At 39.4% G+C, this 24133-nt stretch overlaps 1 protein-coding gene across 4 annotated transcripts in view; it reads left to right on the top strand.

The window, feature by feature from the left end:
- SMARCC1 (SWI/SNF related, matrix associated, actin dependent regulator of chromatin subfamily c member 1) overlaps positions 1-24133 on the top strand; it is a 166999-nt gene that overhangs the window by 33274 nt on the left and 109592 nt on the right. For all 4 annotated transcript variants that reach the window (XR_014823048.1, XM_084988231.1, XM_021068731.2 and 1 more), the window contains exons 7-10: positions 4714-4783; positions 9596-9671; positions 18450-18575; positions 21004-21125. Coding sequence is in view for 3 of the 4 variants with exons in the window: in XM_084988231.1 (XP_084844357.1) it covers positions 4714-4783; positions 9596-9671; positions 18450-18575; positions 21004-21125 (394 nt within the window). In the remaining variant the exon portion in view is untranslated. The remainder of the gene's footprint in view (positions 1-4713; positions 4784-9595; positions 9672-18449; positions 18576-21003; positions 21126-24133) is intronic.

The following is a 24133-nucleotide window of genomic DNA, read 5'->3' as shown; positions in this document are numbered from 1 at the left end:
AAGCTAAACCTTGTCTTTAAATGTATATATGAGGAAAAAAGAAAGACTGAAAAACCAGTGGTCCACACATCTTTCTCAAGAAATTAGAAAAATGGTAACATATTAATCCTAAACAAAGGAATGGTAAAGGGCAAAAATGAGTGAAGTAGAGAATAAACAATAACAACGTGTTTAACAATGTCAGAAATAGTCCTTAGAAAAAAATTCTAAGGCTGTTAAAATTGTGCTGCAAATAAGCGGGGGAAAAGAGAATAACTAATGTCAAGAATGGAAAGCGGAGGAATTCCTGTCATGGCACAGCAGTAATGAACCCAGCTAGTATCCATGAGGACTCTGGTTCCATCTCTGGCCTTGCTTAGTGGGTTAAGGATGATCCGATGTTGCTGTGATTTGTGGTGTAGGTCGAAGATGCTGCTCGGATCCCACATTGCTGTGGCAGTGGTGTAGGCTGGCAGCTTCCATTCACCCCCGAGCCTGGGAACCCCCATAAGCCACAGGTGAGGCCCTAGAAGACCAAAAAAAAAAAAAAAAAAAAAGAATGGGTAGGGGACATCACTACAGATCTTACAGCTATGACAAGTAATTATAAGAGGTTAACTTGGTTGTTGCTTGTTTGGTATCAAGTCGAAGTTGCCATTGACTAATCCAGAGCCATGAAGTTGTTTCTTTTTGTTTTTTTTTTTTGTCTTTTTGCCATTTCTTGGGCTGCTCCCGCAGCATATGGGAGGTTCCCAGGCTAGGGGTCTAATTGGAGCTGTAGCTGCCAGCCTATGCCAGAGCCACAGCAACGCGGGATCCGAGCCGCGTCTGCAATCTACGGCAATGCCAGATCGTTAACCCACTGAGCAAGGCCAGGGATCGAACCCGCAACCTCATGGTTCCTAGTCGGATTCATTAACCACTGCACCACAACGGGAACTCCCCAGAGCCGTAGTTTTACACCTGTCTTTTCTTTGAAGAGTTTTATAGTTTTAGCTATGACATTTAGATCTTTTCATCATCAGTTTTGGTGCTGGATGTTTGATTTCATTTGTAACAGTCCTAATTTCGACTCTGTGATAATTATGCTTTTATTAAATGAAAAGCCTCATTTTGCCCTCAGTGTTAGATTGGCTTTTATCCTGTTAAGTAATATCAGTTTCCACTAGGTGGAGGTAGTGGGTAGCTATGTACGATAGTGTTCTGTTGTTGGCTGACTCTTTTTCCTTTAATAAGACTAGTATAAAACTTTTAATTAATTTTGAATTTTTAGGGCCATACCTGTGGCATATGAAGGTTCCTAGTGTAGGGCTCAAATCAGAGCTTCTGCTGCCAGCCTACGCCACAGCCATGGCAACGTGGGATCTGAGCCGTGCCTTCGACCTACACCACTCCTCACGGCAACATGGGATCCTTAACCCACTGAGTGATGCCAGGGATCGAGCCTGTGTCCTCATGGGTGCTAGTCAGGTTCATTTCCACTGAGCCACAAGATAAACTCCCAAGACTAGTGTAAAACTTTTAGATTGTGAACTTTTTGAAAAAGTTTGCTATTACAATATATTTGAACTGTAATTGTTATATTTGGATACTTAGTGATTCCTTATTCAAGCTAGTTTTGTTTTTCTCTTTTGTTTAGTTCTACCTTGTTATTGGATACTCATTCTTGCTTGGTATTGCTATTAGTAGTCAGAGTAATCTAGGAAATAGCATTTAATTTTTTTTTTTTTTCTGCTCACCCCCTTTTGTTCTCTGTGGCTACCACACATTCAAAACAGGCCTTTTCCAATAGTGCTCCAAGTCAGGTGAGACAAACCTGTCCCTTGGCAAGCCCCCACGAAAGTTGAAACATTGGACACATGTACACTCTTTTCTTCAGCCCAGGGAGAAGCTGAGAGCTGAGCTTTTCCTCCTGATTCTGCTGTGCTCTCCTGGCTTGGGAGAATTGCTAATGTGGTTGATATGAAATGGCTTTTCTTTTTCTTTTTTCTTTTTTGTCTTTTTATGGCCACACTTGAGGCATATGAAAGTTCCCAGGCTAGGGGTGGAATTGAATCCAAGCTGCATCTGTGACCTCTCCTGCAGCTTGTGGCAATGCCAGATCCTTAACTCAGTGAGGCCAGGGATTGAACCCGTATTCTCACATATACTGTGTTGGGTTCTTAACTGCTGAGCCACAGTGGGAACTTCTGGTAGTGTGGGTTCTTAATTTGTTTCTAGACTTTTTGGATGATATCTTGTTATGTCATTGTGTTTGGAACACAGTCTGAACCTTCCCGTTCTGTCACTGTGCTGATAGCACTTCCCGTATGTTATTCCCTGTTATGTCCAGATAACAGTCCAATGTATGAATATACTACCTTTGTTTAGACAATTGAAAGTTGATGGACATTCTCTATAAATAATGCTGTTGTGATCATTTGTGTATAAGTTATTGTGTGGACATACGCTTCCCCTTCTCTCTCTCTCTTTTTTTTTTTTTGTCTTTTTGCCATTTCTTGGGCTGCTCCCGTGGCATATGGAGGTTCCCAGGCTAGGGGTCAAATCAGAGCTGTAGTCATCGGCCTATGCCAGAGCCACAGCAACACGGGATCCGAGCTGCGTCTGCAACCTACACCACAGCTCACTGAGCAAGACCAGGGATCGAACCCACAACCTCATGGTTCTTAGTCAGATTCGTTAACCACTGCGCCACAACAGGAACTCCTCCCCTTCTCTCATGTTTACCTAAATATTGAATTACTGAGTAATGCTGGCAACTCTCTAAACCTTTTGAGATACTACCATCCTTTTTTCCAATGTGATTGTGCCATTTTACAGTCACTTCAACATGTGATCATTCTCAACATTTTTTTATTTCCTGTTTTTTCATATTAGCCTTCCCAGTGATTGTCACACAGTATCTTTGCGATTTTGGTTTGCATTTCCCTAATTGTTAATGATTCTAAGCATTTTCATATGCTTTTTGGCCAGTTGTGTGTCTTCTTTGGAGAAGTGCCTGTTTAGATCCTTTGCCCATTTTTTGGCTGGATTATTTGTCTTTTTATTGTTGGGTTATAAGAGCTGTTTATATATTCTGACTTTGGAGTAATTTTTACTTGCCAAATTGTGGATTTAAAAAAAAATGGTTCTGTGTAGTTTATCATCTGTGGAAAGACTGTTAATTCACATATCTAATCTATAGATTCAGTATATTTTAGTTATACAGAACAAGTTCTGATAGACCCACTGATCTCTCTCTCCCCTTTTTCCATGGGATATCAGATTAAGGAACAGGGTCTAGGGAATTCCCTTCATGGCTTAGCAGTTAACGAACCAGACTAGGATCCATGAAGATGCAGCTTCCATCCCTGGTCTTGCTCAGTGGTTTAAGGATCCAGCGTTGTCGTGAGCTGTGGTGTAGGTTGAAGATGCGGCTTGGATCCCGCATTACTGTGGCTCTGGCATAGGCCAGCAGCTACAGCTCCTATTCAACCCCTAGCCTGGAACTTCCATATGCCCCGGGTACTACCCTGAAAAGCAAAAAAAGGAACAGGGCTTAATTTCTTTTTCAAGATAGTATGGTCAGTGGTTCGATGCTTAAAATAAGGGCATAGACAAGTGGACTTCTTGGCTTAAGTCAGTGAAACTGGGTCTATTTCATGTTGAAATTGCAATGAGAAGTCAGTTTTCGGAGTTCCCGTCGTGGCGCAGTGGTTAACGAATCCGACTAGGAACCATGAGGTTGCGGGTTCGATCCCTGGCCTTGCTCAGTGGGTTAACGATCTGGCATTGCCGTGAGCTGTGATGTAGGTCACAGACGCGGCTTGGATCCTGCGTTGCTGTGGCTCTGGCGTAGGCTGGTTCCCATTCGACCCCTAGCTTGGGAACCTCCATATGCCGCGGGAGTGGCCCAAGAAATGGCAAAAAGACAAAAGAAAAAAAAAAGTCAGTTTTCTATTTCACTTAGTTTTTCTATTTTGCTATTTGTTGGATTTCAAGGGGCTTACTTCATGATTTTCTCCTTAGTCCTAGAAATGAGTGTTCTAAGTTATATTTAGACTACTGAAGTAATCATAAAAAATGCTGAAGTGTAGATGTGATTCAACTATGATTAAGATCCATAAGAATCATCTGGTTATATAAATTTGTACCTATCTTAAGTATGGAAACTTGACAAAAATATCTATGCTATGTGATTGCATTACTTACACTCTTTCTTGGTAGTAGGCCTAAATTAACAAGAAGCTATTAATGAATAATAAAAATAGTATTATTGGTAAAAACTTTCGATGCAGCCCTAGAAAAAGTGATTTGGAGGAAGAAAAGTAGTTGGTAAAACTTTCATCAGGGCCATGAAACATGACCTACACCTTGCAAGATGTGTAGTAATGTAATGCTTCAGTGAAAAAGGGAGGAGAGGTTCAATATGGGATATGAAGCAGTAAAGAAAATAGTGATCTTGATTTGGGTTGAAGTTGAGACAAACAGGCAGCAGGTGGATGGGATGGAAAGTATTTTACCTAAGTAGACAGTTGGTTTTGTCAAGAGTAATGTATAATAGACCTAAAATCCAGGAAGTCTGAATACATGTCTGAAAATCTTTCCCTCAGCATGGTAGGTAACATTTAAATATGAGGAAAAATTTTGGGAGGGGCTTATTAGCAAAACCAAAACTAGGTGAAGAGTAAGTGATTAATAATTTATTCATTTATTTTGCCTGGTTGACTAAAGTTTTTTCTTTTTCCCTTTCAGAAGAGTGGTTGAGACCTGTGATGAGAAAAGACAAGCAGGTGTTAGTCCATTGGGGGTTTTACCCAGACAGGTAATTTTTTTTTTTTTTTTTTTGGTCTTTTTTGCCTTTTCTAGGGCTGCACCTGCAGCATATAGAGCTTCCCAGGCTAGGGGTCAAATAGAAGCTGGAGCCGCACGCCTGTGCCACAGCCACAGCAACTCAGGATCCAAGCTGTGTCTGTGACCTTCACCACAGCTCATGGCAACGCTGGATCCTTAACCCACTGAGCGAGGCCAGGGTTCAAACCCGCAATCTCATGGTTCCTAGTCAGATTCATAAACCACTGAGCCACAATGGGAACTCCCAGACAGGTAATGTTGATATGTCCTGCGATCTGGTCTCTTACTGACTTTTTTATTTATTAAGGTATGGAATTCAGTGAAATCATATGGCTTTATTTATGTTATTTAATGAGCTGATAATGTTTGCTGTGTTTGTCAAAATACTACTTCAGTATGGTGTTAGATCGCTAATTCAGTTTTGTTTCCTTTAAGAAATGAAGTTTCATAGATCATGCTGTGGTGCAGCAGATTAATAATCCAGCTTGTCTCTGTGTAGGCACCAGTTTGATTTCTGGCCTAGTGCAGTGTGAGTTGTAGCTACAGCTCAGGTTTGATCCCTGGCCTGGGAACTTCCATATGCTGTGGGGGTGGCCAAAAAATAAATTAATTAATTAATTAAAAAGTCAGGTGTCATGTAAAAAATAAGTCAAAGTAAAGAAAAATAGCTTAATCATCAAATGCTTGATAATTTAAAGAATTTATATTTATTTATTTACGTATTATTTTTTAGGGCCACAGCTGCAGCATATGGAGGTTCCCAGGCTAGGGGTCGAATTGTAGCTGTAGTCTCTGGCCTGCCATAGCCACAGCAGCTTGCATCGTCTGCAACCTACACCACAGCTCATGGCAACACCAGATCCTTAACCCACTGAGCGAGGCCAGGGATTGAACCTGTATCGTCATAGATATCACTCAGATTTGTTTCTGCTGAGCCACAACAGGAACTCCTAAAAGAATTTTTAAAAAATTAAAAAAAAAGGTATGAAGTTTCCTTTAGGAAATGAAGTTTTTAGGCCACTAGGGAACTCCCTGAGTATTTTATGACTTGTTTTTTCAAAAAATTCTCATACCACTCTGTTTAAGGATGAAATTATTTCATGTTTAAAATGAAGTATATCTATATGTCATAACTCGGAGATCCCAACGGATTTCCTCTGGTGTTTGAAAAGATTAAGGATCCTTGTCATTGCTGAGGTGCCGTTTCAGTCCCTGAGCTGGAAACTTCTGTGTGCTGTGGGTGGCGGGTGGCCAAAAAAAGTATATGCCATAACTCATAGTGTTTTTAGGTTTCTAAATGTGAATAAAGAATATTTTAGACAACAAATATCAGTTAAAATGATTGATATTATTTAATATTATGTTGCATTGGACATTTAGAAATAAAGATGTCCTTCTATTCATCTTCTTAAACCTACAGTAGAGCTGTTTAAGTGGTTATTTCAATATTGTCTTATAATCGCTCCATTATGGGTTTTTCTTGTCAGATTAGTGTTCTTTCATCCGTATCCACATTGACTTGTAGTCATACCATATTATATCCCAAATATATCATTTTAGTATTTCAGTAATAAACATTTCAATATGTATTTCTGAAAGATAAGGACTCATCTTTTAAAAAAGAAGCATAATACCATTGTTAAACCTAAAAAAATTAACAAAATTCCTTAGTATCAAATATCTAGTTGTTATCTTATGGTACATTTGATTGATTGCTAAGATTGATATTTGTTGGAATTAGCGTTTAACCACATCTTGTGATTAGTTGGTATATTTCTTTATTATTTTTCTTTCCTTTTTTTTGGCGGTGCCTGAGGAATGTAGAAGTTTCCTGGCAGGGATTGAACCAGTGCTGCACTTGTAGCCTGCCCCACAGCTGAGATGACACCACCATGTCCTTAACCCACTGTGTTAACCCACTGTGTTAACCCACAGAGGTTCTCCCTCTGTCTTTCCCACTCCTCCTTGTAACATATTACTTAAGAAACCAGGTTGTTTGTCCTGTAGAGTTTACTAGTGTGTGGGATTTTTTATGGCATCACCGTAGTATATTTGAACGTTTTTCTGTTCTCTAGGTTTAGAGTTGATCAGAACCTACTGCAGTTTTTGGAAGGAATGGCACTTGCATGTGTGTGTTCTATTTAAATCAGGAGATATGAAATGTCTGGATGTGTGCTGTTTTTAAGTTAAATCTCAGTAACTTTATTTTACTTACAAATATATTTTTTGAGGAAGAAAATACATCTTTATATGTGTTAGAAATTTTAAGAATATTTTCATAGTCTTTATACAAGTTTACTTAGAATCAAATGAAGTCAGCTTCTTAATCAACATTTTCTGAACCATAACTGACCACCTTAAATGAACTAATAGTTTTCTTTTTAAATAATGACATTTAGGAGTTCCTGTTGTGGCTTAGTGGAAAAGAATCCAACTAGGAACCATGAGGTTTCGGGTTCGATCCCTGGCCTTGCTCAGTGGGTTAAGGATTTGGCGTTGCTGTGAGCTGTGGTGTAGGTCACAGACGCAGCTTGGATCCTTCGTTGCTGTGGTTGCTGTGGCTGTGGTGTAAGCCACTGGCAGCTGTAGCTCTGATTAGACCCCTAGCCTGGGAACCTCCATATGCTGCAGGTGTGGCCCTAAAAAGACAAAAATAAAGAAATAAAATAATGATATTTAAATAACGCTTTTGAGGTTTTAAGTATTAGTGACGCTATTATAAACAAACTTTTCCTTATTACAGGAACTACTACAGGAAACCAGTTTGCTCTTTGAAATACTTTATGTAGAAAGTTATGATGATAAGCTACATAAGTATAGAATTGAAATACATTTTATAGTAACATATTATAAATATGTTAGTCTGTTTTATGACCTTCACTTTATGTATCAAATAAGCTATAATGGCTAGCTTATATCTTGTTTTCTCAGGGTTCCTTGTTAGTTGTGATTTGTTAGTTCACTTTTTCTTTTTCTTTTTTTTTAAATTTTATTTTATGGCTGCACCTGCAGCATATGGAAGTTCCTGGGCCAGGGGCTAAACCCGTGCCTTCAGAGGGACCTGAGACAGTGTTTTGGATCCTTGGCTCACTGTGCCACAGCAGGAACTCTCCAGTTCATGTTCTTTACTAACTATAGTTTGTGCCCTCTCTTCTACTCGTGTAACATTTTCCACTCAAGACTTAAAGAAAATAAGGTAATCAGTGTTTTTAATCACCATTGTATTCTTTACCTGGTATAGTTATCAGTTGGCGAAGGAGTGCTAATTAATGAGTATGTAGAGCTGTACTTTTTCCAAATGCTTTTGAACTGCCTTATGGGAAGTGGCTAAATGAAGCCAGTTCTTGTTAACATATTTGTATTTCTTTTACATGTTACTTCCTTTTATAATAATTTAGTGACCACTATATGAACCTGACACAGTTTTAATGTGGTAGGTAATTTTATGCTTATTTCAAAATGATGGTGTAGGGTGATTGATTTATATCAGTGAATTGAATTTTACTGATAAGAATATCTTTGAGGAGTCCCCTTGTGGCACAGCGGGTTAAGGATCAGGCAATGTCATCACTGTGGCTTGAGTTGCTGGTGCTGTGCAGATTCAATCCCTGGCCTGGAAACTTCCACATGTCATAGGTGCAGCCTCTCCCAAAAAAAAAAAGAGAATCTTTGGGCAAAGAGATGTGAAGATCGGAGGGAGTGAGCTAGATGGATATCTGGGTAGTGAGGGGCCATATATAAAGTGCATAATGAGGTGGCCCCCATGTGGCATGTTTAAAGAACACTGTTTAAGCCCATGTGGCTCAAACATGACATGAGTGAGCAGAGAATACTAGTAGATGAGGTCATAGGACCAGATTGTAAGGCCTTGGCAAAGTTTTGTAAGGATTTTCACTTTAACTCTGAGTTAGCTAGGAGTCAGAAGGTTTTGAGCAGTTGAGCGATGTGGACTGACTTAGTTTTCAAAAGGCTCGCTCTAGTTGCTGTGTGAAAAATGGACTCCCAGTGGCTTTGGGCCAAAGTAGAAGGGTGAGAAGTAGATAGATTCTGGACAGATTTTGAAAGTGGAACTGGTGGACGTTGTTGATAATTTGATTAGAGGATGTGATTGAAAGTGAAGTCAAGAATGTCTCCTAAGGATTTTGGCCAGAGCAATTGGCAAGATGGCATTGGCATTTCCTGAGATGAGGATGATTGAATACAGCACATTGTTGGGGTTGAATTTTGAATTTTGAGCGTATTAGGTTTGAAAGCTTTTTAAGTATGTAAAAAGAGATGTGAAATTCACAGTTGAATTCATGAGTCCAGAGTTCAGAGAAGAAGGCAGATACAAGATTTCAAGTCAGGATGAAGCCATAGGGCTCCAAGAGGGATCATCGAGAGAATGAATTCATAAGAGGAATGTTCTAAAAACTGACACTTGAGGCCTTCTGGTGTTAAAAAGGTTTGGAACAAGAGGAGAAACTGGCAGTGGAGGCTGAGGAGAGGCTAGTGACTAGAAGGAGTACTGTCTCAGAGGACAAGTAAGGGAAATGTCTTTGAAGACTGATTAACTTGTTAAAATTCTGTAGACAGAGGCTTATGATGAGTTTTACAATGTGAGGATTATTGGAGACCTCTGTGAAGAGTTTTCTATTTAGAATGTTAGAGACAAAAGTATATAATTTGCTATTACTGGATCTTAATAATATTTCTAAAATGTATTTTTACCTCTTGATAAAAGTCTTTTTAGTATATGGATTTGGGTTCTAATTTGTTTTTCCTTTTTTCATTTTCTTTATAGCTATGATACTTGGGTCCATAGTAATGATGTTGATGCAGAAATTGAAGATCCACCAATTCCAGAAAAGCCATGGAAGGTGAAAGATCCTTTTAAAACAAAATTTATTCTTACATAACTTTATAGCTTTTCTCAGTTGTTGTCCACAACAGTGTTTTTAAGGAGATATAGAATGGTGATCTTCCTTTCTTTCCTTTTTTATAAAAAGTTTTAATATTTTAAAAAATTTTATTCAAGTATAGTTGCTTTACAGTGTTTTGTTAATTACTGCTGTACAGCAAAGTGACTCATGTTACATACATATTCTTTTTCACTTTCTTTTCCATTATGGTTTATCGTAGGATATTGAATGTAGTTCCCTGTGCTGTACAGTAGGATCATATTGTTTACCCATCCTATATATAATAGTTTGTATCTGCTAATCCCAAACTTCCAATTCTTCCCTCCCCCTACTCCCCTCCTTTCTTGGCAACCGTAAGTCTGTTCTCTATGTCTGTGAGTCTGTTTTTGTTTTGTAGATATATCAATTTGTTGTTGTGTTTAATTAAATTAATTTATTTTTGGCCATGTCTGCAGCATGTGGAAGTTCTGAGCCATGGCTCATACCTGTGCCACAGCAATGACCTGAGCCATTGCAGTGACTATGCCAGATCCTTAACCTACTGAGCCACATGGGTGCTTCTTTGTTGTATTTTATTTTATTTTATTCTTTTGCTTTTTAGGGCTGTACTCGTGGCATATGGACAGTTCCAGGCTAGGGGTGGAATTGGAGCTTCAGCTGCCGGCCTACGCCACAGCAACACTGGATCCAATGCCATGTCTGCTACATACACCACAGCTCATGACAATGCTGGATCCTTAACCCACTGAACGAGGCCAGAGATCAAACCTGCATCCTCATGGATCCTAATAGGGTTCCTTTCTGTTGACCCATGTCAGGAACTCCCATTACTTCATATTTTGTTCTGAAGTTGTTTTGTATTTGGCCACTAGAAGCCCTTTCAAGCTGGCTTATCCTTGTGACATGTACTTTTCATTTTTAAGCACATCTTTTGGGCATGGCAGGATGTTCCAGGTTCAACTAGTACCTTTCATTCCTCTTACCTAGCTTCAGTTGTTTCTCTGAGAAGTGCTTATTTCTTTTAATAGGAAAAGGTATTAGAGACCTGGATATAGGTATGCTCACTGCTATTTGGAGTGTCTTTGCTTCTAGGTCCTTTCTGTTTAGAGAACTATGAAATATAGTTATTATGTATGTATAAACGCAAATGTAAACACATACTCATATACACATACCCATATGCATATCGTACGTATTTTAGAAATAATAAGGCCATTTATATTTACCCCTAGTTTTTTGTTTTTTTTCTCTGCTGCACCCATGGCATATGGAAGTTCCTGGGCCAGGAATTGAATTTGAGCCACAGCTGTCCTCTATGCCACAGCTTGTGGCAAGGCCAGATCCTTAAAGCCCTGCCATAGCAGGAACTCCAGTACCTCCAGTTCTTTTTCTTTTTAATTATAGTTGATTTGAGTAATGTGCCAATTTCTGCTGTCAGCAAAGTGACCCAGTCCTTTTCTTATATTATCTTTCACCATGGTTCATTCCAAGAGACTGAGTTTAGTTCCCTGTGCTATACGGTAGGGTCCTCATTGCTTATCCATTCTAAAAGTAATAGTTTGCATGTACGAATCCCAAATCCCATTCCCTTCATTGAGGTTGTTACTTACTTGAAATATAATTAGGTAGGTTCGTTCGTTCTTTCTTTCTTTTTTTTTTTTTTTTGTCTTTTTAGGGCCACACTCACAGCATATGGAGGTTCCCAGGCTAGGGGTTTATTTTGAATCCGTAGAATTCTAATGTGATTCCAAAAAATGCATACTTATGAATTCCTTCTATACCCCTCTCCCCATTCCTTTTATTTTTTATTTATTTATTTTTTTTTTATTTTTTTTTTGTCTTTTTGTCTGTTGTTGTTGTTGTTGCTATTTCTTGGGCCGCTCCCGCGGCATATGGAGGTTCCCAGGCTAGGGGTTGAATCGGAGCTGTAGCCACCGGCCTACGCCAGAGCCACAGCAACGCAGGATCCGAGCCGCGTCTGCGACCTACACCACAGCTCACGGCAACGCCGGATCGTTAACCCACTGAGCAAGGGCAGGGACCGAACCCGCAACCTCATGGTTCCTAGTCGGATTCGTTAACCACTGCGCCACGACGGGAACTCCTCCCCATTCCTTTTAGAACAGTCTTTTCTAGCTTAACTTTCCTGTATTTCTTTTTGTCAAGATATGCTAGTGTCTGCATGTTTTCTTTTCTTTTTTGTCTTTTTTAGGGTCACACCTGAGGCATATGTAGAGTTCCGAGGCTAGGGATCAAATCAGAGCTGTAGCTGCCGGCCTATACCACAGCTACAGCCACATGGGATCCACACCCTGTCTGTGACCTACACCACAGCCCATGGCAATGCCAGATCCTTAACCCACTGAGCAAGGCCAGGGATCAAACCCGTGTCCTCATGGAGACTAGTCTGGTTCGTTAACCACTGAGCCACGACAGGAACTCCTGCATGTGTTCTTATTTCTCTCTTATACTTTGCTTTTTCCATATAATAATCTTTCCTGGAAATCCTGGGTATGCCAGCACAGTGCTCCATTACTCCTGGAGATGTATGTAGTTTGCATTATTTTAGAGTTACAGACAAACCTGCTGTAAATAACCTTGTAACATAATGTTTTTTATTGTTTAAAGCGTATGGTCAAGGTACATTTCTAGAATTAGGGTTGCTGGGTTGAAGAATAAATGAAAATATGTGGTTTTGTTAGATTCATGTCTCTGCTCTGGGAGTTTGCACCATTTTGCATTCTTATAAGTAATGAAGCAAGTGTGCCTCTTCCCTTATAACCTCACCATCAGAATGTGTATCTTCAGGGTTTTGAATTTTTGCAAATTCTGATGTGAGAAAAGACAGTTCTGTTAATTTTAATTTAGTGTCTCTTTTTGTGAGCGAAGTTGAAGATCTTTTTATTTCTTTGCCTTTTAGGGTCGCACCTGCAGCATATGGAAGTTCCCAGGCTAGGGGTCTAAATTGGAGTTGTAGTTGCTAGCTTACCCCACAGGCACAGCAGTGCCAGATCTGAGCAAGACCAGGGATCAAACCAGCATCCTCATGAATACTTGTCAGGTTCATAACCTGCTGAACCACAACGGGAATTCCCTGAAGATCTTAATTTTATTTGCAAAGATCTTTTAATATCTGTTTTGTGATCTGTATGTGTCTTTTTCTCATTTTTCTTTAAGATTTTTTCTTTGTCTCCTAGAGTAATAAAAGTTCTTTAAATGTTAAGAGTGTTAGTTGTTTATATGGGACATATATTGTGGATTAGTTGTATTTTTGACTTTTTTATTATTTTTTTTTATTTTTAAAAAAATTTATTGAAGTATAGTTGATTTACAAGGTTGTGATAATTTCTGCTGTACAACAAAGAGATTCAGTTATACATGTATATATATCCATTCCCTTTCACATTCTTTTCCCACATAGATTATCACAGACTATTTTTTTTTTTACAGAATAAAATACATATATTTAAACACAATTACATTCAGACAGATTATTATATCATGGATCTTAAGAAACAGATTAAGTGTCTCCCTCTGGAGAAGTGGAATGGAAAATATGCTGAGACAAATAGGAAATTTATTCTGTGCTATATCCCATTTTGTATGGCTTTCATCTTTACTATTTAGTATTATCTATTACATTTCAATTTTTCTTTAAAAATTAGCATTATGTTAAAATTGTGTATTATGCAACTAAAATTTATAAAGAAAGCCTTATATACCATTAAATATTTTATTTTATTTTATTTTATATTTTTTTTGTCTTTTGCCTTTACCAGGGCCGTTTCTGCAGCACATGGAGGTTCCCAGGCTAGGGGTTGAATCAGAGCTGTAGCCACTGGCCTATATGAGAGCCATAGCAATGCGGGATCCGAGCTGTGTCTGCAACCTACACCTCAGCTCACACAATGCCAGATCCTTAACCCACTGAGCAAAGCCAGGGGTTGAACCTGCAATCTCATGGTTCCTAGTTGGATTCTTTAACCACTGAGCCACGACAGGAACTCCCCATTAAATATTTTATATAGCATAATAAAAAGGATAACTAAACTGGTAAGAATAACAAAAATAATACACCCTCTGAAAATAAGTAAAATATAAAATGCATAAATTGGTTAAAAAACAAGTGTAACTATATAAATATGCCCTCACAATTTGTTATATCTTATTGATTCTTCAATAAAGGCATTACACCATTCTAGGTGATGTGATAGACAAGACATTACAGACCTTACATTGTACCATGGAAAGAAATGGTTATTAATAATACAGTTGTAGAACTGTATTATGTAATTGTACAGTTGCATTATTTAATTATCATAAATTCTTTGATGGAGATGAAATCAGAATCAGATCTAAGAAGACTTCAGCTTTCCAAGAATGATGTCAAATGACCCCCTTCATGATGGATTATGCACTTATTTACTATGAGATATTTCTTCTCCAGAGATTCCTTGTTTGTGTATCAATTGTAGATTTTTGGTTTGATATAAGAGTCTATATGTATATGAGATTGTTTTAAGTTGTTGTTCTCTTAATTGTAAGTTCATCTCCAGTATCCTGCATTTGTACCCACCTCTTCTCCTGATTTCTGATCTTGATGGTATAATTGTGCATAGATGATTTTGTATCTTTACTGTATATATACCTTTACTGGTGAGCCTTGTCATTTGTGGAATTTTTGTTTCCTGTTGCTGTGTTTTCTTTTCTGCCTAGAGAAGTTCCTTTAGTATTTGTTGTAAGGCTGGTTTAGTATTGCTGAATTCTCTCAACTTTTACTTATCTGTGAAGGTTTTGATTTCTCCTTCAAATCTGAATGAGAGCCTTGCTGGGTATAGTAATCTGGTTGGCGGTTTTTTCCTTTCCTCACATTAAGTATATCATGCCACTCCCTTCTGGCCTGCAGAGTTTCTGCTGAAAAATCTGCAGGATAACCTTATCAGGGTTCCCTTGTATGTTACTTATTTCTTTTCCCTAGCTGTTTTCAAGATTTTCTCTTTGTCTTTAATTTTGGTTAGTTTGATTAATATGTATCTCGGTGTATTCCTCCTTGGGTTAATTTTATATGGTACTGTTTGTGCTTCCTGGATTTGAGTGAGTGGTTCCTTTCCCATGTTAGGGAAGTTTTCAGCTATTATCTGTTTGAGTATTTTTTCTGTCCCCTTCTCTCACTCTTCTCCTTCTGGCACCCCTATAATATGGATGTTGGTGCGTTTAACATTGTCCCAGAGTTCTCTGAGACTCTCTTCATTTGTTTTCAATCTTTTTTCTTTTCTGTTCTGCATCTGTAATTTCCACTAATCTGTCCTCCACCTCGCTTCTTGTTCTTCTGCCTCCTGTATTCTGCTGATAGCTGCTTCTAGTGAGTTTTTTATTTCATATTATTGTATTTTGCATCTCTTCTTGTTTAAGTTTTATATCTTGTATCTCTTTGCTCAGTGTTTCCTGTGAGTTATCCATCTTTGCCTCCAGCTTATTTCCCATGTCATGCATCATCTTCAGCATCAACAGTCTGAAGTCTTTTTCCTGGAGGCTAAGAATCTCCTCATCACTTAGCTGATTTTCTGGGGTTTTTCCTTTCTCCCTCATCTGAGTTATAGTTCTCTTGTCTTTTCATTTTTATAGGTTTTTGGTGTGGTGACCTTTTTACAGATATAAGCCTTGTAGCCTCTCTTACCTCTGCTGTCTGCCCCCCTTGTGGCTGAAGTCTGTATGGGGGCTTGCTGTAGGCTTCCTGATGGGAGGGGCTGATGCCTGCACACTGGTAGGCAGAGCTGATTCCTATCCCTCTAGTGAGTGGGGCTTAGTCTCTGGATGGGATTAGAGGCAGCTGTGTGCCTGAGGGGTCTTTAGGCAGTCTGTTTACTGCTGGGTGGGGCTGTGATCCCACCTGGATTGTTGTTTGCCCTGGGGCTTCTCAGGCTGAGTGATGGGTGGGTCCAGATTTTCCCCAAATGGCGACATTTGGAGAAAGGCAGCTGCTGAATATTCCCAAGAGCTTTGCCTTCAATGTCCCTCCCTCACAACAAGCCACATTCACCTCTGTTTTCCCAAGAAGACGACCTCCAAGAATTGTAGTCAGGTTTGACCCAGATTCCTATGGAGACCTTGCTCTGCCCTGGGACCCAGTGCACATGAAAGTCCGTGTGTGCCTTTTAAGAATGGGGTCTCTGTTTCCCCCAGTCCTCTGGAGCTCCTGCACACAAGCCCTACTGGCCTTCAATGCCAGATGCTCCAGGGGCTCTTTCTCCCAGTGCCAGATCCCAGCACATGAGGGTTTGATGTGGAGCTCAGAACTCTCACTCCTTTAGGTGAGTCTCTGTGAACCAGTTAGTTTTCAGTCTGTGGAGCTTCCCACCCAGGAGGTATGGGGTTGTTTATATTGTGAAATTGCCCTTCCTACCTCTTGATGTGTCCTTTTTTTCTTCTGGAGTAGGGTATCTTTTTTAAGGTTTCTGGTCCATTTGGGTGGAGATTGCTCAAGCTTTTAGTTGTGAATTTTGTTGTATTTGGGAGAGAAGTTGAGCTCTTTCTATTCTGCCTTCTATTCTGTCCTTCTATTCTGCCATCTTAATCCTCTCTCCTATTTTTGACTTTGGTTATGGTGTTTCTTGCCATGCCAAATTTTTATGTATTTGTCTCTGTTTTTAATGCATTAAGATTTTAGGAGTTCCCGTCGTGGCGCAGTGGTTAACAAATCCGACTAGGAACCATGAGGTTGCGGGTTTGGTCCCTGCCCTTGCTCAGTGGGTTAACGATCCGGTGTTGCCGTGAGCTGTGGTGTAGGTTGCAGACGTGGCTTGGATCCCGCGTTGCTGTGGCTCTGGCGTGGGCCGGTGGCTACAGCTCCGATTCAACCCCTAGCCTGGGAACCTCCATATGCCGCGGGTGCGGCCCAAGAAATAGCAACAACAACAACAACAACAAAAGACAAAAAAAAAACAAAAGATTTTAGTCAGGTAGTAAAACCTTTCTTTGTCTCAGATTGTTAAGGAATTCACTACTGTTTTCTTCTAGCACTTGTATGGTTATTACACTTCTTACATTTAGATCGCTAATGTATTTTGAGTTTATTCTTGTGTTTAAAGAAATGGATCTCTTTGTATCTTAACTAAATGGCCATCCAGCCATGTATCTATGGATACATTACGTATCTATTTATTAAAAAGACTGCTTTTGCCTCAGTGATTTGAGATACCATCTTTACTATATACCAGGTTTCTATATGTTAGACGAGTTGAACATACTCTCTTAATAATGTATATCTCATTTCTTCTTTTTAGCTCCTAAGTAATTCATTTCTTCTTCTCTTTTTTCTCTGTTATACTTTCTAGGCTGCTACTACTCATACAAATCCCAAATGGAATAGTTTTTTTTTTTTTGTCTTTTGTCTTTTTGTTGTTGTTGTTGCTATTTCTTGGGCCGCTCCCGCGGCATATGGAGGTTCCCAGGCTAGGGGTTGAATCGGATCCCGCGTCTGCGACCTACACCACAGCTCACGGCAACGCCGGATCGTTAACCCACTGAGCAAGGGGCAGGGACCGAACCCGCAACCTCATGGTTCCTAGTCGGATTCGTTAACCACTGCGCCACGACGGGAACTCCAAATGGAATAGTTTTTACTTCACTTAGAAATATTGCTCTGCCACTTATACCCACACACACCTTTATAGTTTATAATTTCAAGATATCTGTTTTATCTTGATTTGCATAATATTCCTGACATAAAATCTTAAGTACCTTTTTCTGCTATTAGGAGAACTTTGTTTAAACCCATGTTCTAAATTACTCATTAGGGAACTGATAACTTATAAAACCTGGCTTTTTTTTTTGGTCTCTTTCACCTGTACCCACAGCATATTGAAGTTCCTGGGCCAAGAATCAAATCTAAGCCTCAGATGTGACCTACAGCACAGCTGGGGCAATGCAGGATCCTTAACCCACTGCGTAGAGCCCAGGATCAGACATGTGCTGTCACAGAGACAATGCCAGATTCTTAACTTACTTTGCCATAGTGGGAACTCCTGGCCTATTCCTGTTATTTATCTTACTGAGTAGACTACAGAAAATTTTTTTAAACCATTCCTTTTGTTTCTCTGTGTATTGGTTACAAATATGTGCTGTTTCCTCATTTAGAGGGCCAGTGTGAGAAATATACCCTTGTGATATTTGTGTTTCCCCCCTCCCCGTGGTGTGCATTGGCCTGAATGAGATCTAAGAAACTAATCTCAAATGTGACCAAAGTTTGATAACATTATATCATTGAAGAGTTGAAACTTGCTAAAAAGAGGTCTTAAATGTTCTCACATGCATATACACAAAAGATGAGTAAGTGAGAAAATGGGTGTATTAACTCACTCTGAGGGAATCCTTTCATGATGCATATGTATATCAAATCAGCACAATGTATACCTTAAATATCTTAGAGTTATACCTAAATAAAGGTGAAATAAAGAGACAAGATGACATAATTATCAAATCTAAGGGTCTTTGTTATCAAAACCTCATTCTACACAAAACTAGTGGTGCTTTTTTAATGTTTACTCAGTAAAAGACGTGGAATAAAAATTAAAAATGGTTAAGTTGCCACTCACATATTTTTAATAGTCTTAGGTTTTTAAACTGTTATGTATTTGAGGCTTTGAGATTTTAAATCAGCTTCTCCCATTTTCAATAGTTTAAAAACTATAGTGATTTGTTATTTACCTAGATATTCGTGTTTTAATGTGGTTTTAGGTTCATGCGAAGTGGATTTTGGACACTGATGTTTTCAATGAATGGATGAATGAGGAGGATTATGAGGTGGATGAGAACAGGAAGTCTGTGAGTTTTCGTCAAAGAATTTCAACAAAGAATGAAGAGGTATTTAGTTTGGCATCATTTTTCTCCACTTAGTGTTTCTTCTTTCTTGGCTTGAATGTTCTCAGATCTCATTAGTAAACTCTCAAAAAAATTGCATCAGCCATCAAGTTACTCAGTGGCTGATGGCTGCAAAACCATCACAGGAGCTGGCATCCCCCAAAAAGGAGGGTGAGAGTCTCAGAGGTTAAGATTTAAAATGGCCCATGCAGGAGTTCCCGTCGTGGCGCAGTGGTTAACGAATCCGACTAGGAACCATGAGGTTGCGGGTTCGGTCCCTGCCCTTGCTCAGTGGGTTAACGATCCGGCGTTGCCATGAGCTGTGGTGTAGGTTGCAGACGCGGCTCGGATCCCGCGTTGCTGTGGCTCTGGCGTAGGCCGGTGGCTACAGCTCCGATTCAACCCCTAGCCTGGGAACCTCCATATGCCGCAGGAACGGCCCAAGAAATAGCAACAACAACAACAACAACAACAAAAGACAAAAAAAAAAAATAAATAAAATAAAATGGCCCATGCAGTATGGAAGGTGGTATAGCTGATTTTGTTCTTTGGATATGAGTATTAATTTTGCGAACCAGGTATCATCACTGGATAATTTAATTTACTCCTGGTTTACCAAGGGAATACTGATTTAATTTTGATGTATTCAAGGTTTTTTTGGTTTTGGCTGCAGCTTATAGGAGTTCCCCAGCCAGGGATCGACAACCTCAAATCCTTAACAGCTAGGTAACCAGGCAACTCCAGCTTTAATATTTTAAAATAGCTTGCTTTCTTCTTTTTTTTTTAAAATAGCTTTCTTAAAGCATGTATGGTAGTACAAAGTGTAGGCCTTAATGGTCTCAGTTATAGTTCATTTCTTTTTCAAGATAGTAGGACTTGACATTTAATAATCTTAAATCCTTTGAGAGGCCTAAACACTTAAATATTTATCCATAATTCCTTGTAAGTCACAACTGGGTGGGTGGGTGTGTCACTAGAGGAAGACTTAAGATTGAGAAAAAGGCTTGTTAGACGTATTAGTATTGGGTTATGACAGCCTCAGATAGACACCCCTGATTCTGAAAGTTCTCACTGGGGACACTTCAAACTTTTGCTTTTTGTTTTGCATTGTAGTTTTTTGAAAAAAAATCTTGGAGACATATCCTTTTAACCAGTAACTTAGAAAGTATAGTCTTATGGCATTCCATTGTGGCTCAAAAGACAAAGGACTAAAAAAAAAAAAAAAAAAGTACAGTCTTTCATACCTGTTTCCAGCCCTGGGACTTTCCTACTGAAACTCTTTTTCACACACTGTGTATTTTGTATTTTTAAGAAGAATTTTTTTTTTTTTTTTTCCCCCAGAGATGGCCTCTGCTCCCATTTATTTATTTATTTATTTTTTGTCTTTTTTAGCTATTTCTTGGGCCGCTCCTGCGGCATATGGAGGTTCCCAGGCTAGGGGTCTAATCGGAGCTGTAGCCACCGGCCTACGCCAGAGCCACAGCAACTCGGGATCCAAGCCACGTCTGCAACCTACACCACAGCTCACGGCACCGGCGGATCGTTAACCCACTGAGCAAGGGCAAGGACCGAACCCGCAACCTCATGGTTCCTAGTCGGATTCGTTAACCACTGCGCCACGACGGGAACTCCCTGAGAAGAATTTTAAAATTGAGTCTTTTTCATATCTTTGTCCCCGTTTGCTTTTTTGTTTGTTTTTTAGGGCTGCTCCCTTGGCTTATGGAGATTCCCAGACTAGGGGTCAAATCGGAGCTGCAGCTGCTGGCCTAAGCCACAGCCAAAGCAATGCGGGATCCAAGCTGCATCTGTGACCTACACCACTGCTCACGGCAATGCTAGAGCCTTAACCCACTGAGCGAGGCCAGAGATGGTACCTGCATCCTCATGGATACTAGTTGGGTTCGTTACCACTGAGCCACAATGGGAGCGCCCCCTATTTGCTTTTGAATGTGACTTTGAAATTTTTTGTTTAACTATTTTAAAATATCTTCCCCCACTGATAAGCTTACGTATTTGTTTCCCAGTAATAAAGTGTGAACTCAGTCTTTTCTCTCAGTAGAAATATTATGATTTCCACATTACATTATTACATTGGCACTTTCGTATCCAATACTGTTCAGCGTTAGGTTGTTTGCTATGCAGAGTTTGGGCATGTCTGTTTTGTAGCATGGCATAAAACAACATAGCATAGTTTGAGTACCTGTGGGATGGTTCTGATATCTCCATAGTGGTGCATCCACCTGGAAGGTAAGGGAAGTCTGACTGGTGGTGGTGTCACACCAGGATGCTTAATAACGTGCCTTTCATTTAAACTGAGCTAGTGTGTATGGTATCATTTTTGTGAAAACTCACCTTTGAACAAGGGTTTTTAGAAACTGAGGACTCAGAAAAATTGGCTGATACATGTTTCCATTTACTTCTTCCTTCCTAGCCAGTCAGAAGTCCAGAAAGAAGAGATAGAAAAGCATCAGCTAATGCACGAAAGAGGAAGCATTCACCTTCCCCTCCACCTCCCACACCCACTGAATCCCGGAAGAAGAGTGGGAAGAAAGGGTAAGAACTGCAGCATGATTTATAAGATATGGAAGCAAACTCTGAAGGACTTTCTAGGTTTTTTTTTGTGTGTGTGTCTTTTCTAGGGCTGCACCTGCAGCATATGGAGGTTCCCAGGCTAGGGGTCTAATTGCACCTGTAGCCGCTGGCCTATGCCAGAGCCACAGCAACGCTGGACCTGAGCCGTTCTGCAATCTACACCACAGCTCACGGCAACGCTGGATCCTTAACCCACTGAGCAAGGCCAGGGATTGAACCCACAACCTCATGGTTCCTAGTCGGTTCTTTAACCACTGTGCCACGATGGGAACTCCTATACATTGTTTTTTATATTATTTTCTATAATGATCTATCCCAAGAGATTGGATATAGTTCCCTTTACTGTGCAGTAGAGTCTTATTATTTATCAATTCTAAATGTAATAGTCTGTATCTGTCAACTCCAAACTCTCAGCCCATCCCACTCCCTCTTCTTTCTACGTCTGTGAGTCTGCTTCTGTTCATAGATAGGTTCATTTATGCCATATTTTATATTCCATATATAAGAGATAACAGTATTTGTCTTTCTCTTTCTGACTTACTTCACTTAGTATGAACATCTCTGGTTGCATCCATGATGCCGCAGGTGGCACTATTTCATTCTTTCTTATAGCTGAATAATTGTCCATGTACCCATCTTTTTTTTTTAAATACTACATTGTCTCAATCCATTCATCTGCAATGGATGTTTAGGTTATTTCCATATCTTAGCTATTGTGAATAGTGCTGCAGTGAACATAGGGGTGCATTTATTGTTTTGAATTACAGTTTTGTCCAGATGTATACCCTGAATGGGATTCCTGGATCATCTGCTAGTTCTATATTTAGTTTTCTGAGTAATGTCCACACTGTTTTCCTCAGTGGTTGTACTAAGTTTACATTCTCACCAGCAGTGTAGGAGGGCTCCCTTATTTACAGTGGACTTTTGGCTGAAAGGAAGTCTTACATTGTCTTGGAAGTCTGCGTTGATAGCTTGTCTTCTTATGAAATGTTATCTGATGAATATGTTATGTCTTATTTATGCAAAGGCTCCCTGCATAGAACCCTTTTTCTGTGTCATTGTATGTATTGAGAAGTATGACTGGTAAGAAGTTATATTCACTGAAGTTACTGTCTTTCTCCAGTTTTTCCCATCTGTTCCATACATGATCAAAATGACTAATAGAGAATTTGAATCTCTATTTCATGTTTTGTGACAGTGTAGTGCCTTGTTCATTGAGTAACATTTGTACTTAGTGAATCTTCCTTGAGTGTAGATTTTGATTTCTATTGAATTAGTTGTTGTGGGGATTAAGTGAGACTTTTGAAGATCTTGCATGGTGCCTGGTCTGAAGTGGATACTTAATAAGTGGTATATAATACATGATGATTTACTATTATTATATTTTAAATAGATACCTAATAATTTCAGGGTTTCCTGGTTCAAAATGTATTTTAAATAACTTCTCAGAATGTATTGTTTAGTTTTAGAAAATGATAGTTTGCAAAATTAATTTTTTTCAGGTGATAGCAGATTTGTTGAATCACTGGCTATTGTCAAGATCTTTATAGTCTGGTCATCTACTCTCCATCAGCTTCATTCTCTGACTTTATTCACTAGTTGGATTTTCCTTTCACTCTCTAAAACATGCTTTAAATCTCATTTCTTGAAGGGTAGGGCTTCTTGAAGCATTCTTAACCACGTGTAGAAGGTTTTAGGAAAATTAAGAAACTATAGGTTAGTGGGGTTTTTTTGGTTTTTCTTTTTGTGGCTACTGTGACATGTGGAAGTTCCCAGGCTGGGAGTTGAATTGGAGTTACAGCTGGGGCCTACACCACAGCCATAGCAATGCTGTATCCAAGCTGCATCTATGACCTACACATAGCTTGCAGCAATGCCTGCTCCTTAACCCACTGAGCAAGGCCAGGGATGGAGCCTTCATCTTCATGGACGTTATGTTGGGTCCTTAACTGGCTGTGCTTCAACGGGAATTCCATTTAGGTCGTTTTGTTTTGTTTTTAACTTTTTGTTTGGTTTTGTTTTGTCTGCACCCATGGCATGTGGAGTTTCTTGGGCCAGACATGAAATCTGCACTACAGCTGTAGCCATAGCAGTGATGATGATGGATCCTTAACTCACTGAGTTGCAAGAGAACTCCTAGCTTAGTTTTATAAATTATATTAACGAGTCAATCACAGTTATAAAAAGATTTTTGCTGTTTTGTCACATCACAAGTATTGTGACATAAAAATTAAAATGACAAAATAGATTTTTTTTAGCGGGGTACTGTTGAGGGTGACCTTATTTAAACTTGTGTTCTGAATTTGACTGTTGATGTTCAGAGAGTTCAGAGCTCCCTGAGTTCTTTGTCAGGAAAGTCGTAACAATTTTTTCAAATATTCCTGGGCCTGAAATCAATGTGCTGCTATTCTCCCCCTTACAGACTAAGATGGGCTGCCAGGATCACAAAACCAAGGTGTGTTGTCCAGGAGGCTCACAGTAGTGGCACTGAGGCTCTACTCTGCATGTAAAACCCAAACAGTTATCCCAGAGTAAATGTATGCATGTCCTTCAATTGAATGTATCTGCCTTCCAATGAACAGGACTTTCATTTGTTTAAGTTTCCCCTTAAAATACTCAGCCAAAACATCTTGAAATCTCTTTTCTGATACTTGGTTTATTCATTCCCTGCATCTTTTCTTCCTTTTAAGTATTTTATCTTCTTAACACCTGTAGTTTCATAGGCTTTTAGAAAATTGTCATGGAATTTTCATTTTAAACAGTTTTTTATGCCAAATACTTTGTTTTAACCTATGCCAATACGTTGTCCCTCTAAAAAGAGAACTGTGAGCATTCTCTCAGCAGTATGAGGAGTCAGCCAGCTTTTGCTCCATTTTCACTCACTTGTCAGTGTCTTCTAGATTACTACCCCAAAGCAAGAATTTTGTTTCTCTCTTTTATGCCTTTACTCATCATTTTAAAACATTGTC

The sequence above is a fragment of the Sus scrofa genome, chromosome 13 (genome assembly GCF_054392235.1).
Source record: "Sus scrofa isolate SSC_HxYL_T2T_F1_AM1 chromosome 13, Sscrofa_HxYL_maternal_Yorkshire_Landrace_v2.0, whole genome shotgun sequence".
Classification (NCBI taxonomy): Eukaryota; Metazoa; Chordata; class Mammalia; order Artiodactyla; family Suidae; genus Sus; species Sus scrofa.
Note: the sequence above shows the minus strand (reverse complement) of the source record. Positions and strands in the feature narration are given on the sequence as shown.